General features: G+C 43.5%; 2 protein-coding genes across 2 annotated transcripts in view; one reads left to right on the forward strand and one right to left on the reverse strand.

Annotated features, from left to right (window-relative positions):
- The window catches only part of LOC122788309 (RAF proto-oncogene serine/threonine-protein kinase-like), a 78,766-nt gene extending 78,601 nt beyond the window's left edge, over positions 1-165 (reverse strand). The window contains exon 1 of the mRNA XM_044055400.1: positions 22-165. Coding sequence (XP_043911335.1) covers positions 22-165 — 144 coding nt within the window. The remainder of the gene's footprint in view (positions 1-21) is intronic.
- The window catches only part of UBXN6 (UBX domain protein 6), a 1,665,022-nt gene that overhangs the window by 748,470 nt on the left and 902,574 nt on the right, over positions 1-13,978 (forward strand). The window lies entirely within an intron of this gene.

The following is a 13,978-nucleotide window of genomic DNA, read 5'->3' on the forward strand; positions in this document are numbered from 1 at the left end:
AAATCTCGGGGTCTCACCTACCAGCCTTTTAACATCATCATCAGCACATATTATATTCCAGTTTTTTCGATATACTTCCTGTAGAGATCTAATGTTACTCGAGTAGGATACTTGTACTCTCATAGGTTTCTTACTAACAGTTCCTCCATCTATGATGGTATCCATATCTGAAAAGTATGGCTTACCTGTTCCTTCCCTTGCTTCAGATAGACCCACTAATGACTGTTGTATCTCTTTTTCACTGTACCCTCTATGTATGAACATTTCCTTCATGTTCTTGATCTCTTCCTCATACTTAGTTTGATTAGCTGTGAGTCTTGATGCTCTCAGACCTTGGCCTCTTACAGTGTTCTTAAATATATGTCTCGGGTGCATGCTCTGTCTATAGAGATAGCTATAACATTCTTTCCTATAGATTTAAGTTTCCAGAACATCTCTATCTATAACTAATTAATGTTCAAGTAGTACAATTCATGTGCAAGTAGTACATCATATGTGGAGACAATAGAAGTAAACATCCAATGCCCGAGTTTAAATAGGAAAGGATAAAGAGAGGTGTAAGGCTTCAGGAAGGGTGAGAGCAGGAGCAATCCCGGAGAGATGAGAGTGGAGTAAGGTTTTAAAGTAAGGGGGAAGTGAGTTCCATAATCTAACCAGGGAGAAGGACAGTATGAGTTTCCCTGGGGAACGTAAAGGTTTGTAAAGTTCAAGAAGATTTTGATTAGTGGATCTTGGTGTTTTGTGTGGCTGGTGGATTAAGATGAGCTTATGTACTGTAAGTTGAATGAGAGTTAGGTAGTTTGGGAGTTCTAACCAGTTTATGGAGGGAGATGCACAGAGCTAATCGAAGGAAGGACACTGAGAAAACTCGGAGCTATAATATATAACATTAAGTATCCTATTTTTTGTTTATTTTGTTCTTTATTTCTTTGTTATTTATAGCACTTTGTGTACTGTGTATTTTTCTAGCTAGTTTCACTGTGTGTGAGGTATTAACTGGAATTTGTCCACTTTTATTAAGCATCTGTTGGGTTGTTTGTTTCTGATAACTTGTTAAAGTTAAACTCTTTTTTTTCTAGAGGCTCCTTTAGCTGTTTAAAACTTTCATTTAAAGGCTCACTGCTGCTTTTCAGCTGTGAGAAACATTTCTGCAGTTTGTTTCTAAGTAGTGGGGATATTTGTAGCATTTCCATATTCAGGCTTGTATTTGGGCCTAGTGTTTGTGGAGGCTGTGTGTCTGAGCACATATTCAGGGACATCTTGATTTAGCCAAAGTCATCAGGCATTTCAGTGAGAGAGAATTGTTTGAGGTCATTGGCTGACTGAGGTCACCTGGACTACAGCTTAGACTAAGCACCTCATTGGTTCTTTTGAGATTTCTTTCTTAAAAGCCGTCTCAGGTTTCAACTTTCTGTTACGTGAGTGTTCTGCCATTTCATACAGAGCTAATCGAAGGAAGGACACTGAGCAAACTCGGAGCTGTAATATATAACATTAAGTGTCCTGTTTTTTGTTTATTTTGTTCTTTATTTCTTTGTTATTTATAGCACTTTGTGTACTGAGTATTTTTGTAGCTAGTTTCACTGTGTGTGAGGTATTAACTGGAATGTGTCCACTTTTATTAAGCATCTGTTGGGTTGTTTGTTTCTGATAACTTGTTGCAGTTAAACTCTTTTTTCTAGAGGCTCCTTTAGCTGTTTAAAACTTTCATTTAAAGGCTCACTGCTGCTTTTCAGCTGTGAGAAACATTTCTGCAGTTTGTTTCTAAGTAGTGGGGGTATTTGTAGCATTTCCATATTCAGGCTTGTATTGGGGCCTAGTGTGTGTGGAGGCTGTGTGTCTGAGCACATATTCAGGGACATCTTGGTTTAGCCAAAGCCATCAGGCATTTCAGTGAGATAGAATTGTTTGAGGTCATTGGCTGACTGAGGTCACCTGGACTACAGCTTAGACTAAGCACCTCATTGGTTCTTTTGAGATTTCTTTCTTAAAAGCTGTCTCAGGTTTCAACTTTCTGTTACATAAGAAGTTTAGTTGTGAGTGTTCTGCCATTTCACACAGAGCTAATCGAAGGAAGGATACTGAGCAAACTCGGAGCTATAATATATATACTTTACCGCATTCTACCTAATAAACCCTTTCTCCACTTGCTTTTAGTCCTTTTTAATTTAATTACATTTTTTCAAACTGTGTGTGGACTAATATTGCTACATACTCAAGTGTGCCAGATTGCACTGCATGTGAATTGTTTTTACTACTGTTTTTGCTACTTTTCTGAAAAAAAAAATTGTTAGCCTGTTTCCTACCTTTCCTGTAAATTAGTGTTCCAGATACAGATTTGCTGTATCCAGGGCTGTTTGTAAGCTTCTGAGCCCCCCAAGCCTTTCTGTGTTGGAGGGAAGCCTTCTAGCTTATCAGTGGGAGTGGTAAGCATTAGGTAACCTGTCTACCACATAAGGAGTGGTTCTGGCCCAGAATTTGTAGTTATTGGCCATTTGGGCGGTCTTACATCTCTCTCAACTTTCTGATTTGAAGGCCTGCATTTGCACTTGTTTCTGTCCTGTAACTCCTGGGCCCATCTCATTTGCTCACTCAAAAAAAAATGTTATCTGCTTTTACTGTATTTGTGTTTCTTCCTACTTTATTTTGCTTTTGCGTCATCTTAAAAGTACTCAATTGTATTTATTACTGCTTGGTGTAACTCATTCTAAGCCTTTTAGTTTAAGCACTTGGGCTTCAGACCAGTTGTTTTACATTAAGAAGGTTTGTGGTCTGCACTGTAGTGGCAGAACAGGTAGCTTACATCCTTCTAAGTTGGGAACTGCTGATTGAGGGCTCAGCGTCTGTTATTCTAAAAGTGTATTAATTCTGGTTTAAGCACTTGGGCTTCAGGCCAGTTATTTTACATTAAGAAGGTTCGTGGTCTGTACTGTTGTGGGAGGAGAGGCTGGACTCTGCCCTTCTGAGCTGGGAATTTCTGGTTAAAGGTTTATAGTGCCTGCATATTTGAAATGCTTCTTACTGAAACTGGTACACCTTGTTTGCTGTAGCATAGACTAGATCCAGGCCTGCTGAATCTAGCTTTGTTTGTATGCTTGTTGTTTGTTTGCTTGTTATTTCCCTGAAACGCTAATTCCACCTAAAACGCAGCTTTTCAGCGCTTCTGTGGATCCCTAGTGATATCTGCATTGCTTACTGTACTTATTTCCTTGTTTCACTTGAAAGAAAGTTACTGTTTGTCGTTTTTGCATTTAAGTTACCTGTAACACATTGCATTTAAGTTACCTGGCACTTGCTCACTAAAGCAATTATGTAAGTCAGCACTAAAAAATTAAAAGCACTACACCCTCACAAACTCCCCTTGAGTAATTTGTTCCCCATTGGCCCTTTTTTTCAATTATAAAGGAATTCCCAATACTATTCTAGCATGTCCAAAGGTCAGTTGTCAATCTCCTTTCCGGTCCAGCTGGTGAATCAGGGAATCTTGAGGCAATGTTACAACTGCCTCATGTACACAGACAACCCTCTCCTCCTCCCAACAAATTCCAACACATGTGAGAGATGCAACCATATAGCTAAACTGGAGGCTAAGCTCTCTCAACTCAGTACTGGCGTAACCAGTCAGGAGGAGAAGGAAACCACACTCACTACAATTCCAGTCTCACATAGACCTACCACGACAGCAAACCAAACACATAAACACACAAAAACATACTCGGAGGCTCTAAATAAAATTCTGCCTAAGCAGCAGAGACCTCCAAAGCAGACACCCAAGCAACCTCTACCCCAAAACAAAACACGTGCAACACATAGCTCACAAAGCCAGTGTGCCGAACAGTCACAGCCCTTAAGGCTAAACAACACACCTGATACACTTGTAATAGGTGACTCTATTGTCAGACACACTGACGTCCCGCTCACCAGGCTGAACAAGGAGAAGGTCACGGTAAGCTGCCTGTCGGGCGCTAGGATCCGCCACATAACACAAGCACTCAGGTCACTCCACAGCAAGTACAAATATGACTCAGTCATTGTCCATGCTGGTGTGAATGACCTGAGACGTACCTCCCTGAACTACATGAAAAGAGACATAGAGGAGCTCTCTGAGCATGTAGCCCAGGCTGGTATGACCCTGACCTTGAGTAGCATCTTACCCTCACCAAGAACGATGCCACAATATGAAGACAAGATCAATTTCAACAATTGGCTTAAGTATTGGTGTCATTCAAAGGAGATCCGATGCCTGTCAGCCTGGGATGACATGCTCGACAAGCCACGATGCTTCACTAGGGACGGCTTGCACCTGTCACCGCTGCGCTTTCGGATATTGGCAAAGGCTCTTGCTACCCCCATAGTGCCTTTTTTAGGCAAGGCTCAAAAGACAAACCCACCTCCATAGGTATCACAAGGGATAAGAAACTAAGAATAATGCTACTCAACACCAGAAGTCTAAACCTGAAGATGCACACACTCGAAACTCTCCTTAGCATGGAGAACATCAATATCTGTGCAGTAACAGAAACCTGGTTCAAGGCTCCCGAGAGCAGCCCAGCACTACCAGGTTATACCTCATAGCATGCTTTTCGGCCCCAAAACTTGGACCGAACCAGAAAAGGAGGGGGAGTACCAATATTCGTCAAAGTTACCCACACCTCCAGGTTGGTGGCACAGCACGAAGGATCAGAGACTATCCATGTGCAACTAACAGTGGGTAAAACTGCCTTCCAGTTTATAGCCTGCTACAGACCACCCTCCCAAACACAGGAACCCCACTCGGCCTTCCTGAGAACACTGGAAAATATGAAGGTCTCTCCAAACACCATTATATTGGGCGACTTCAACTACCCAAACATAGACTGGAAGCATTACTCTAGCTCCAACACCCTTGCCCAAAGGTTCCTAGAATTTATAAACTCAAATGCTATGGAACAACTTGTTACCACTCCCACAAGAGGGGAAAACATACTGGACATGATCATCACCAACATGGGGACTCTATGCTCCAGACCAGAAGTGTATCTCACTGGGAAGATCAGACCATAAACTAATCTCACTGGATATTCACATCCCGACCCAACCCCCTACCCAGAAAACCACAGTGAAAAACTTCTCTAAAGCAAATTTCACACTCCTCAAAACCAAGGTGGAATCCTTCAAAGCCCCCAGGCCTGTGGAAAATACGGCCCAGACCGCAGAATCCTTTATAAACGCATTCTATGAACACCTTCAGGAATGCATGGATCATGCAATCCCAAATAAAACCAAGACCCAGTCCTCCAAAGGCAGACGTCCTGTCTGGTGGACCCCAGCCATAAACAAACTATACAATAGAAGGAGGAAGCTACTACATGATAGAGCAAAATCCCAAAAAGGGAAGGCATCCCTAATCAGTATTATCTAAAAACTATGGACGCTCATAAAATCATCTAAGGCCAGCTTCGAGAGAAAAATTGCACAGGACACTAAGGATAATCACAAGGCTTTCTTTAGTTTTGTTAGGAACCTGGGTGGGAATTCCCAGATATGCTCAGAATTAGTCCAAAATTACAAAAAATACACTGAACCCACAGACATTGCCAACATCCTAGCTGACAGGTTCAGCGCAAACTCTCCCCCCCTCCCCACCAAAAGGGCAAATGTCTATCCCAGCAGAGTGCTGCCCCCCTGACATCTCAGGTAAGAGCCACCCTCTCCAAAGCAAAAAACACAGCATCAATGGGACCAGACGGTGTCCCAGGCTGCGTTCTACATGAACTCCAAGAAGAGCTAAACCCAAACATAAAACTACTGTTCAATCTCAGCCTTACTACAGGATATGTACCCAAAGAGTGGTGTACAGCAACAGTGGTCCCTCTCCACAAAGGTGGTGCCTCAACGGATCCTGGATACTGTCGCCCCATAAGCCTGACTAGCTTGGTCTGCAAAGCTATGGAAAGGATCATCATGGACCTCATAAATATATTGGGGACCTACAGACACTGGATCCTACCCAGTTCGGCTTTGTTAAGGGCAGATCCTGCCACTTAAACCGGGTTGATTTCTTTGAAACAGTCACCAAGGCCATTGACGAGTGGAAGGTGGTCCACACAGCCTACCTGGACCTCGCAAAAGCCTTCGATACAATACCCCACTCGGGCATTATAGATAAGCTCACCAGCTTAAATATAAACCCCTATGTCACTAGATGGGTTGCAAACTGGCTCAAAGACAGAAACCCACATGGTTAGAATTGCTGGAGCCATGTCAGACTCCAAACCAGTTACAAGTGGCGTCCCACAAGGCTCAGTCCTGGGACCTCTCTTGTTCGGTATATATTTCTTGGAGGTACAGGCCAACAAGGAAGGACTGTGGCTGACCAAGTTCGCAGATGACTGCAAACTGGGCGCCATAATCAACTCTCCAGCCGACACAAGCATCCTCCAAAAGGGCCTCATAGAAACAGACAACTGGTGCCAGAGCCATGACCTCAAGCTAAATGCCAAAAAGTGTATAGTCATCCCCTTTGGCAAAAACAAAATGCCCACAAATTACCACATAGGTGGTAATCCATTAAGTACAGAAGAAGTAATTAGGGACCTGGGGACCCAAGTTGATAGCAATCTCTCATTTGACAACCACGTGGCCAAAGTGATTAGAAAAACATTTTATATAGCCTACCTAATCATGAAGGGATTCACATCTAGATCAGGGGAGGTCATCGTGCCTCTTTACTCATCCCTCATCAGGCCCATAATTGAGTACAATGCCCCTTTTGGGATGTACCTTACCAGACACCTGCAGCAACTGGAAAGACCCCAAAAGTACCTCACCAAGAGGATCAAAGGGCTCAAGCAGATGCCATATGCTGCCCGGTTAAAGAAACTCCAGCTCTACTCAGTGGCATACCGCCTGCTCAGAGGCAATGTGTGCCTGACGTATAAAGCCATGTCCAACCCGGAATTAATGGACATGCTGCATCTCAGAAAATCCAAATCCCATTGAGCTACGCACTCGAGAGACTTGAACCTCAGCACTGAAATAAATAGGACATGCTGGAGGGACAGATTCATAACCCAGAGGCTCCCTTCACTCTGGAATAAAATCCCAGTCCAGGTTAGGCAGAGTCCCTCATTGACTCTCTTCAAGAGGAATCTTGATGAGTGGATGGGAGATCATAGGTTTACCCCGGGTATCACTTCTGTGTCACTGTTAGACAGAGGCACAGTATAGTAACCTCGAAAAAGGGCATAGCAAAATTAATTTAAAATGGGTGGCGAAAGCCAAACACCCTCTGGCTAGGCTTATAAATGCCCTAGGGCAGATAGCCTAGTATGAACCTATGAACCTATGAGTGGAGGATTTGGATCCTGTAGCAAACTTGGACATTTTATTATAGCATGAAGGCAATTTTGATTTCAGAGTTGATTGGAGATTAGTAAGTAGTGGGGCTCTGTAAAGAATAGAGGAGATAAGGTAGGTGGTGGATAGGAGTTGTTTGGATGAAAGAGAATGGTATTGTCTGTGACGATAAAGCATTCCAAGCTTTTGATGTTTTTTTTTTAATATTAGTTTGTAGGTGGATGTCGAATTTTAGCTGGTCGTCAATAAGGACACCCAGAAGTTTTGCATGGGGAACTATTTCAGTAGAGGTCTTGTTTTGACTGAGTGTAGAGAATGATGCTTTGTCCATAAGAGTGTGTCTAGAAGGTGTGAAAATCATTATTTTGGATTTGGATGCATTGAGGGCTAGGTGGTTGTCTAGCATCCAGTATTCGGTGCAGGAGAAGGCCTCTTGAGTTAGGTTCATTAGTTGGGGAGAGCTTTGGTAGAGCAGATGATGGTAGAGTCATCTGCGTATTGGACGAGTTTAGCATTAGGGATGTTTTGGTAGAAGTCATTAATAAAAATATTGAATAGTCAGGGACCCGTTATAGAGCCTTGAAGTAGTGCACTTGTTCCCCTTTACAGCTTGTTCCCTAAGGGGCTGATGGGTAGCTGGTGAACCAGTTGATAGAAGAAGAGGAAAGGTTGAGATGAGAGAGTTTGGAAAGGAGGGGCTCATGGGAGACAGTATCGAAGGCCTTGGATAAGTCGAGGAGGAGGGTAGAAACCATGTTGCCAGAATCCCGGGCAGAGTTGATGATTTCGAGGAAGGAGAGGAGGGCAGTGGTGGTGCGTTGTCCTGGTCTAAACCCATGTTGTGTTGGACTCAATAGTTGGTTGTCAAGCAGGTAGGGTAAAAGTTGGGGTGTTATGTCCTGGTCTAAACCCATGTTGCGTTGGACTCAATAGTTGGTTGTCAAGCAGGTAGGGTAAAAGGTGCAGGTGGATATATTTTTCAAGAGTCTTAGAGATAGGGGACAGGACAGCTATTGGGCGAAAGTTGAGATTGTAAAGTTTTTTGGTGGTCTTTCAGTTAATTTTAACCTTATTTCCCATTTCTTTATAAAACTTTTTTTGGACAATCAATAAATTGCTTATTTTGTACTTTTCCTTTATATTTGTCTACGTACCTTCTACGTTTTTCCGCCTGTGCAGAGATTTTTAGTTTATTATTTAAGATAGTGCATGATAGAGCCTGATCTGTTCTAATACTGCACATTGCTTTTATCACATCTATCTTTCTGAGTATTTTTGTTGATCTGTTCCCTCTTCTATACTCATCTAATAGTGACACCTTGTCTTGGTTGCTTTATAGTTTTCTCTATTCGATACTTCCATGATGGTATTCGATGTCTCCCCTTTCTCTCCCTCACTACTCTGTGTTCTTCTGGTAGAACTTTATCAGTTATTAATTTAGCTGCACAGTAATACATCCTGTTTACTTCTGTTACATCACATGGATCTCTATGGACAGTCCTAATTACTGTGTTCATTGGTTTTATTGACCTTCTGTAGTCTATTTCTTTCATTGATCTTAATATGTATATCCATCTCTCTTATGTCAAGCAACTCTTCGTTTATCTAGGTTTCTTCTAAACTGAGGCCGCATTTTTTGTTTTCCATTTCCTGCGGGCATTCTATAGAAAATTCTATTGCATCTTCCTGTAGCACATTCTCTTCAATTTCATCCTGTGCCATCCGTTGCTCTGTCATATGAAAACTCACTGGCCTATCACTCCTCATCACTAACTGCATCAGAGGATGTTCTTCGTGTTTCACTGTTGCAGTCATTACATTTGGGTAATCTGCTGGCAGGTTGCCCTCAGTCAGCCTGAATAACAAAGTCTTGGGTTCTGCGTCGGTTGCTGTCTTCTCTTCCATGACGTCAGGTCGTCAGGGTTATAAAACATGCAGCCAACGCCATTTTATTCAGTCTTTCTTGCCGCGCAGTGCCCGAAGCAGAAGCAGTTCGCAAGTGCCAGTCGGCCGACTCCTGAAATTTTCGCATTCGAGTTTCAGAACCAAAGTCTTCAAACTAAAGCTAAGTACCCCCTTGGGAAAACTTTTTCTTGCTCCTTCCGATGTCAGTAAAAGTTAATAATTGCATTACTTGTGGGAAGCAAATACCTCATAAGGATTTTCATTTGTACTATATTCCTTGCCTAGGCCCAGATCATAACGTGCCTTGCTGTCGGTTTTGTGCTAGATTTAACCAACACACTATTTAGCGTCGGTATATTTTTGCTTCTAAATATTTTGGATCAAGGTTTAATTATCCTGAAATGTCATCTGTTAGCAATCCGACTACCGGAGTTTACAAAAAATGCAAAGAAAAAGACAGAGACAGACCATCGAGGTCCAAAACCGACGACGAAGCTTCTCCTAAGCCAGTCGCCGGTACTCAGTGAGGCGCTTTCACAGCCTCTGATACCCACTACTTTTAATTCGCAGGCCTCTACCGAGACCCATTTGGAGTCCGGTATGCCGCGAGATTCTCAGAATATTGAACCCATGGATGTCTCTCCCTTGGATGGGTCCGGAGCCACTGAGCAGACACCGGCTTCTGAGGCTATTTTCAGTCCTCAACATTCTTTTATTAAACCGACGCCAGCCTCAAAAACAAGGTCAAAAACATCGTCTATGTCTAAAAAACCAACGCATGAGCCACGTGCTCAGGCCCCTATGCCTAAAAAACAGATGATCAAAATGGCTGAGGACTTAATTACCTTGATCAGGGGTTCCCAACCCCCCCCCCCTGCTAAGAGGCCTAGGCAAGGCACTGATTATGAATCTTCAGATCAGGTTTTCATTTCTTCTGATTCCTCTTCTGATCAGGAATTTTTATTCCACCCTATGAGGATTCTGATGCAGAGGAATCCATCCCATCTGCATCTCCTCCTGAGGATTACTCTTTTGGAGAGACTTTGCATACCTTAAGGGAACATTTTCACTGGGAGAGTCAGGACTTCTCTGAATCAAAAAAGAGGCTTAGGGATTTTCTTCTTCTTCCTCAACATAGGCCTTTGGCTATATCTCCTGTATTAGACATTGTTGATGATGTGTTTTCGGAATCAAGCATGGCTCCTGATTCTCTATCTCCGGCTCCTAGTAAGCCAGACAGATATTACAGGGTTCCTGACTCCCACAAATTTCTATTCAAAAATCCTGCTGCTGATCCTGAGACTATTTCACAGGGTCGCAAGGGTGTAAAGGCCTCTACAGCCAAAAATCCTACCCCCTCTGATAGAGATTTTAGGTTGCTGGATAGATAGGGAAAGAAGGTTTATACGTCTGCTACCTTGGCAATCAGGGCCTTAAACTGCCAGTTTCATATGCTTAAATGTCAACAGGATGTTATGGGCTTACTGAAACAAAAAATGATGTTGATTTCTGATTGTGTGGAAAATAAAGAGGTACAGAATTTATTGCATTCAACAGAACAGCTTGGAAAGCATACTTTGCAATGTGGTTTTGATTCCTTGGAGGCCTCTTGCAGGACCGCAGTTACTGGATCTGTGATTAGAAGGTATGCCTGGCTCAAGGAGCAAAATCTGCCTGATCATGTTAAAGCTAAATTGCTGGATGCCCCCTTGCAGTATGATACTCTGTTTGGTAATAAGGCAGAAGAGGTTTTAAAGAAAATGGAAGACAAAGCTAAATCTATGCAAACTGTAAAAGATTTCTTGCAAGTGCGGCCACCCAGGTTCAGTAGGCACTGGCCTACTAAAAATTGGTTCTTTCCGGTGTCCAACAGAGCCACTCAAGGCAAATTCAGGTGCTCAAAGGGCTCCAGATACCAATCACAGGGTTCTTACAGGTCAAAACAATGGGGTGCCTCCATCTCCAAATCTGGAGGAAACAAAGCACAACCCTACAGTAAGCAGTCTCAATGACTTTCTTCTACCATCACCAAGCACTTATCTTTTGGCAGCCCCCTTGGGGGGAAAACTAGCACTTCATGCTCAAAATTGGCAGTTAATTACCCAGGACAAGTGGTATTAAACATAGTATCCCAGGGGTACAGATTTCATTTCCATACTTTGCCAATTCCAAACGGATGGCCGGATCTGCCACAAAACTAGTGGGCAGAGGCTCAGAAACAAGTTACGTCCCTCGTGGATATGGGGGCTATTCAACCAGTACCAGAAAAGGAAAAAGGACAACGTTTGTATTCAAGATTTTTCCTGGTACCCAGAAATGACAATTCATGGCGTCCAATACTGGACTTATCGATTCTGAACACGTTCCTGGACATTCCAGAATGCTGACTTTACAACAGCTACTGCCTATGCTAGGCAGGAATTCTTGGTTAGTAACTCTAGACTTAAAAGAGGCATACCTGCATATCCCAATAAGGGAATCATGCAGAAGATACCTCCGCTTCAAAGCAGGATGTTCTTCATCCCACATTGCTGCAGTCCTAACACTTGGGTAGTCCGCTGTCCCAGTCGGCCCGAATACCAAAGTATAAGGCTGACGTCGGTCAAGGCGCATTTGTCTGACATCAGGACGTCAGGGTACAAATGCGCATGACCGACGTCATATCCTCAGTCTTTTTTGCCGCATGGTCCGATGCAGAAGCAGTTTTGCGAGTGCAGGTTGGCGTTCTGAAATTTTCTGAAGTCGGAGTTTCAGACCGAATCAAAGTTGGCTAAGTACCCGTTAGAATATTTTGTTTTTTCCTGCCTCAGTATTTAGCCGGATGGCAGGAAAAGTGAATAACTGTATTTCTTGTGGGAAACAGATACCTCATAGAGATTACCATACTTTGTGTATACCTTGCTTAGGGCCTGAGCACGACGTTGTTGGCTGTCGCTCTTGTGCTAGATTTAACAAACGCACTATTAAGAGAAGATTAGATTGTGCCAGGTTAGTTTTTGGGAAGCGTTGTAATTACAACATGCCGTCGGATGCTCCGACGCCCGCTTCATCTAAAAAGCGCAAAGACAAAGCAGCGAAGCCTAGGGTTGAAGAACCGTCTGTCCCGGACGTCGGTTCTTTAGTGGGCTCAGTGGAGCCGGTGGTTCTGCCAGAAGTTCCTTTGGATTCTCAGGGAGAGACTTTACTGTTGCAAGATGTGTCCTCTCAGGAGGTAGGCCAGGCTGAAGGGGCTTCTCAGGTAGCTGTTCTCCCCTCCCTTCCTAAAGTGGTTAGGCCCTCCCCTTCTGTTTCCAAGGCTCCTTCTAGAAGCCGGCCAGGGTTAACTTCAGTGGGGTCTCCCCTAGTTCTTCAGGGTCTCTGCCTAAGAAACATATGCTTAAAATGGCAGAAGATTTGATTACTATGATTAGAGGTTCTTTACCCCCCCCTGATAAGAGGCCTAGGGTGGAACCTGAGCTTGAGAGTTTTGAGCAGTGTTCGGAGGCTTCTGAGTCTTCGGCTGAAGACTTGCAGGAGTATCCTCCTTATTCTGATTCTGATGTAGATGATTCTACACCTTCGGCTTCTCCTCCTGAGGATTTTTCTTTTTCAGAGACTCTTCATTCCATGAGGGAGCATTTTAAATGGGAAGGTCAAGATTTCTCTGATTCTAGGAAAAGGCTTAGGGAATTTTTGTTTCTTCCCCAGCATAGGCCTTTAGCTATACCTCCTGTTCTGGATGTGGTAGAGGATGTTTTTGCAGAGGCTTCCCTGAACCCTGATTCTTTGCCTCCTGCCCCAGTTAAACCGGACAGGTATTATAGGGTACCTGAAGCGCATAAGTATCTTTTTAAGAGTCCTAGGGCAGACCCAGAAGCTGTTTCTCAGGGCCCTAAAGGTGTTAAGGCTTCTGTTGTTAAAAATCCTGTGAGGGCTTTGAATTGCCAGTTTCACATGTTGAAATACCAAAATTATCTCCTTTCACAATTGAAGTCTAAGGTAGATGCTCTGGCGGAAGGTATTGAGTGTAAAGAGTTGCAGGATTTGGTTCATGTTTCTGAACAGGTGGGTAAGCATTCCTTGCAATGTGGTTTTGATGCTGTACAGGCCTCTTCGAGGGTGGCAGCCACTGGTTCTGTTCTTCGCAGGCACGCCTGGCTGAGGGATCAGAATTTAGCTGAACATGTAAAGACAAGGATTTTAGATGCTCCTTTACAATCTGATGTGTTATTTGGTGCCTGTGGAAGCAGTTTTAAAGAAAATGGAGGATAAGGCTAAGTCTATGCAGACTGTTAAAGATTTTTTGCAGGTCCAGCCTCCAAAGTTTAGTAGAAATTGGCCTACTAAGGGGTGGACTTATCCTTCTTATGATTCTCAGTCTAGGGGTAGATCTAGACGTGGTAGGGGCAGAGCTCAAGGTTCTTTTAGGCCTAGAACAGGCAGTTCGCCTGCCCAGTCTTCTGGTGAGGGCAGGGGTCAGTCCTTTCGTAAGCAGACCCAATGACTTGCCTTTTCAGCTGCCAGAGCCTTCTCGTCTGGCAGCACCTTTGGGAGGAAGGCTGGCACTTTTCAAAGAAAATTGGAGTGTTATTACCCAAGACAGATGGGTATTGGATATCGTTCACCACGGTTACAGGTTTTATTTCCATACCTTGCCTCCTTTCAAAGGCATGCCAGACATTCCTCCTATACAAAGAAAAGAGGCTCACAAGCAAATTTCTCTGTTGCTCCAGATAGGGGCCATTCAGCCGGTCCC

The sequence above is a fragment of the Protopterus annectens genome, chromosome 13.part0 (assembly GCF_019279795.1).
Source record: "Protopterus annectens isolate FY-2018-M chromosome 13.part0, PAN1.0, whole genome shotgun sequence".
In the NCBI taxonomy this organism is placed as follows: domain Eukaryota; kingdom Metazoa; phylum Chordata; order Ceratodontiformes; family Protopteridae; genus Protopterus; species Protopterus annectens.